Below are 4657 nucleotides of genomic sequence, written 5' to 3' on the forward strand. Positions count from 1 at the left end.
CGAAAGCAAATATAATAATATTTATATATTATATATAAATTATATATGAATATAATATATATATTATTGGTATATAAGAATAATAATTCATGATGACTTATAATCATATAAAAATAGAATTTAATAATAATACAACATAATAATTTGTTTTGATTTAATAATAATTAAAATAATCTGATTTTTAATATTCTTATATTATTATTATTATTATTATTATTATTATTATTATTATTATTATTATTAATTTTCTCCTTCCAGTCCTGTTCCGCCCAAGACGTATTCCGGTGCCGGCGGAATTTCCAGGTATATTATTATATCATATATATATATATATATATATTATTATATATATATATGTAATATAATAAATATTATATATAATATACCTGGAAATTCCACCGGCGCCGGAATACGTCTTGGGCGGAACGGGGCTGGAAGGAGAAAATTAGTAATAATAATAATAATAATAATAATAATAATAGTAATAGTAATAGTATAATAATAATAATAATAATAATAATAATAATAATAATTCAGATTCTTATAATTATTAAATCAAAAGAAATTATTCTATTCTATTCATATTAACTTATATTTTTATATGATTAGAAATCATCATGATTTATTATTCTTATGTGCAAATAATATATATATTATAATTATTGATGAATAATATATAATTATTAGATAGATAGATAGATAGATAGATCATAAATATTATATATAGTATACCTGGAAATTCCGCCGGTGCCGGAATACGTCTTGGGCGGAACGGGGCTGGAAGGAGAAAATTAATAATAATTAATTAATAATAATAATAATAATGAGAATAAGAATAAGGATAATTAAGATTAAATTGGATTATTATAATTATTATTAAATCAAAACAAATTACTATATTATATTCTTATTAAATTATAATAAATTATAATATATATATACACACTCACACACACACATATATTTATATAATATAAACATGATATAAATATATATGACTAATAAATATAAGTAATGTTAATGTTAATATTAATATTATATATATATATATATATATATATATGCACACATAATATAAAAATAATATAAATATATATAGCAAATTAATATAAGTAATATTAATATTAATATTAGTAATATTAATATTAGTATTAGTATTAGTATTAATATCAATATTAATATTAATATTTTTCCCACCTGGAAAAACCCGGCGCCGGGTTGACGGTGATGTATTCGCTTTCCGGAAGGTTCCTAAAAAACGGGGGGGAAACGGTTCCCTGGTTCGATTGACAGCTCTCCCTTTTTGATTGACAGGGGGAAGGTCCCGCCCCTTTCCCCGCCCCTCCCTTCGACTGACTTGCTCTCCGTTTCCGCGGCGACGGCGGCTTGGTCGACGCCCATCTTCTGGTAGCTCCTGGGAAACGTAGTATTGGGGTGAGAGGAGGGACCCAGGCGTCCGGGGAGGGACCCCGGCGTCCTGCCTATTTCCTGTCTATTTCCTGGGAGTTTCCTGTCTGTTTCCAGGAAGTTTCCTGCCTATTTCCAGGAAGTTTCCTGCCTATTTCCTGTCCATTTCCTGGGAGTTTCCAGTCTCTTTCCAGGGAGTTTCCTGTCTCTTTCCAGGGCGTTTCCTGCCTATTTCCTGCCTATTTCCAGGAAGTTTCCTGTCTATTTCCTGCCTATTTCCAGGAAGTTTCCTGTCTATTTCCTGTCTATTTCCTGGGAGTTGCCAGTCTCTTTCCAGAGAGTTTCCTGTCTCTTTCCAGGGCGTTTCCTGCCTATTTCCTGCCTATTTCCAGGAAGTTTCCTGCCTATTTCCAGGAAGTTTCCTGTCTATTTCCTGCCTATTGCCTGGGAGTTTCCAGTCTCTTTCCAGGGAGTTTCCTGTCTATTTCCAGGGCGTTTCCTGCCTATTTCCAGGAAGATTCCTGTCTATTTCCTGGGAGTTTCCAGTCTCTTTCCAGGGAGTTTCCTGTCTGTTTCCAGGGCGTTTCCTGCCTATTTCCTGCCTCTTTCCAGGAAGTTTCCTGTCTATTTCCTGGGAGTTTCCAGTCTATTTCCTGGGAGTTTCCTGTCTGTTTCCAGGGCATTTCCTGCCTATTTCCTGCCTATTTCCAGGGAGTTTCCTGTCTATTTCCTGCCTATTTCCTGGGAGTTTCCAGTCTCTTTCCAGGGAGTTTCCTGTCTATTTCCAGGGTGTTTCCTGCCTATTTCCTGTCTATTTCCAGGGCGTTTCCTGCCTATGTCCTGCCTATTTCCAGGAAGTTTCCTGTCTATTTCCTGCCTATTGCCTGGGAGTTTCCAGTCTCTTTCCAGGGAGTTTCCTGTCTGTTTCCAGGGCGTTTCCTGCCTATTTCCTGCCTCTTTCCAGGAAGTTTCCTGTCTATTTCCTGGGAGTTTCCAGTCTATTTCCTGGGAGTTTCCTGTCTGTTTCCAGGGCATTTCCTGCCTATTTCCTGCCTATTTCCAGGGAGTTTCCTGTCTATTTCCTGCCTATTTCCTGGGAGTTTCCAGTCTCTTTCCAGGGAGTTTCCTTTCTATTTCCAGGGCATTTCCTGCCTATTTCCTGCCTATTTCCAGGAAGTTTCCTGCCTATTTCCAGTCTCTTTCCAGGGAGTTTCCTGCCTATTTCCAGGGAGTTTCCAGTCTCTTTCCAGGGCGTTTCCTGCCTATTTCCTGCCTCTTTCCAGGAAGTTTCCTGTCTATTTCCTGGGAGTTTCCAGTCTCTTTCCAGGGAGTTTCCTGCCTATTTCCAGGAAGTTTCCTGTCTATTCCCTGGGAGTTTCCTGTCTGTTTCCAGGGAGTTTCCTGCCTATTTCCTGCCTCTTTCCAGGAAGTTTCCTGCCTATTTCCTGCCTATTTCCAGGGCGTTTCCTGCCTCTTTCCTGCCTCTTTCCAGGAAGTTTCCTGTCTATTTCCTGGGAGTTTCCTGTCTGTTTCCAGGGCGTTTCCTGCCTATTTCCTGTCTATTTCCAGGAAGTTTCCTGTCTATTTCCTGTCTATTTCCTGGGAGTTTCCAGTCTCTTTCCAGGGAGTTTCCTGTCTATTTCCAGGGCGTTTCCTGCCTATTTCCTGCCTATTTCCAGGAAGTTTCCTGTCTCTTTCCAGTCTCTTTCCAGGGAGTTTCCTTTCTATTTCCAGGGCGTTTCCTGCCTATTCCCTGCCTGTTTCCAGGAAGTTTCCTGTCTATTTCTTGTCTATTTCCTGGGAGTTCCCAGTCTCTTTCCAGGGCGTCCGGGGAGGGACCCCGGCGTCCGGGGAGGAGGAAGGGGCGGGGCTTACCTGGGACCCGGGTGCAACTCGCTGGCGCTCAGGTAGGCCCCGCCTTCCGGGGTGCGGCTGGAAAGAGAAAACGGCGCTAGGGTTCCCGGGATGATTGACAGGTGACCGGGGTTAGGGAGTCGAAGCCAGGATGATTGACAGGCGACCAGGGTTGTGGGTTTGAAGCCAGGATGATTGACAGGTGTGGGGCAACGATTGACAAGTCAGGTCTCAAGGTCTCAGGGTGATTGACAGCGCGCTATGGTTCCCGGGGCAACCGGGGTTGATTGACAGGCGGCCGGGGTTGTGGGGTCGAAGCCGGGGTGATTGACAGGTGTTTGGCAACGATTGACAGGTCAGGTCTCAAGGTCTCAGGGTGATTGACAGCGCGCTATGGTTCCCGGGGCAACCAGGGTTCTCTGGTCCCACCCCCTGGTGACAGGTTATCAATCGGAATGACAGGATGTTTGGTTGACAGGTTGTCAATTGGATGGACAGGTTCTCAATTTGATTGACAGGTTGTCGTTGTCTGATCCCGCCCCCTGGGTCTCAGGATGATTGACAGGTTATCAATTGGAAGGACAGGATGTTTGGTTGACATGTTATCAGTTTGATGGACAGGTTCTCAATTTGATTGACATGTTGTCGTTGTCTGATCCCGCCCCCCTGGGTCTCAGGATGATTGACAGGTTATCAATTGGAAGGACAGGATGTTTGGCTGACATGTTGTCAATTTGATGGACAGGTTCTCAATTTGATTGACAGGTTCTCAATTTGATCTTCAGGTTCTCAATTGGAATGAAAGGATACGATTTGATTGACAGGTGATTTGATTGACAGGTTGTCGTTTGGAATGACAGGATACTTGATTGACATGTTATCAATTTGATTGACAGGTTACCAATTTGAATGAAAGGATATCGCTTTGATTGACAGGTTATCAATTGGAATGACAGGATGTTTGATTGACATGTTCTCAATTTAATTGACAGATTACCAATTTGATTGACAGGTTCTCAATTTGATTGACAGGTTCTCAATTTGAATGAAAGGATATCGATTTGATGGACAGGTGATTTGATTGACAGGTTGTCGATGGGAATGACAGAATGATTGACAGCGAGGGCGCAACCAGGGTTAAATCCCAGAATGAGTGACAGGGATGGTCCCGCCCCCTGGATCCCAGAATGATTGACAGGTTATCGATTGGAACGACAGAATGATTGACAGGGATGCCTTTCCCCACCCCCCATAATGATTGACAGGGATGGGTCAACCATGGTTATCGATTTGCATAACAGAATGATTGACAGGGATGGTCCCTCCCCCTGGACCCCAGAATGATTGACAGGGAAGGGGGAACCAGGGCTGTCTAGTCCCGCCTCCTGGATCCCAG

General features: G+C 41.6%; 1 protein-coding gene across 1 annotated transcript in view; it reads right to left on the reverse strand.

Annotated features, from left to right (window-relative positions):
- Window positions 1–316: 316 nt before the first annotated feature.
- LOC310669928 (uncharacterized protein) overlaps window positions 317–4657 on the reverse strand; it is a gene marked incomplete at both ends in the record, with an annotated part of 20046 nt that continues 15705 nt past the window's right edge. Inside the window, 5 exons of the mRNA XM_083424393.1 lie at window positions 317–431; window positions 733–777; window positions 1198–1251; window positions 1358–1414; window positions 3283–3339. Coding sequence (XP_083280519.1) covers window positions 317–431; window positions 733–777; window positions 1198–1251; window positions 1358–1414; window positions 3283–3339 — 328 coding nt within the window. The remainder of the gene's footprint in view (window positions 432–732; window positions 778–1197; window positions 1252–1357; window positions 1415–3282; window positions 3340–4657) is intronic.

Source organism: Podarcis tiliguerta (genome assembly GCF_965153285.1).
Source record: "Podarcis tiliguerta genome assembly, chromosome: Z".
NCBI lineage: Eukaryota > Metazoa > Chordata > Lepidosauria > Squamata > Lacertidae > Podarcis > Podarcis tiliguerta.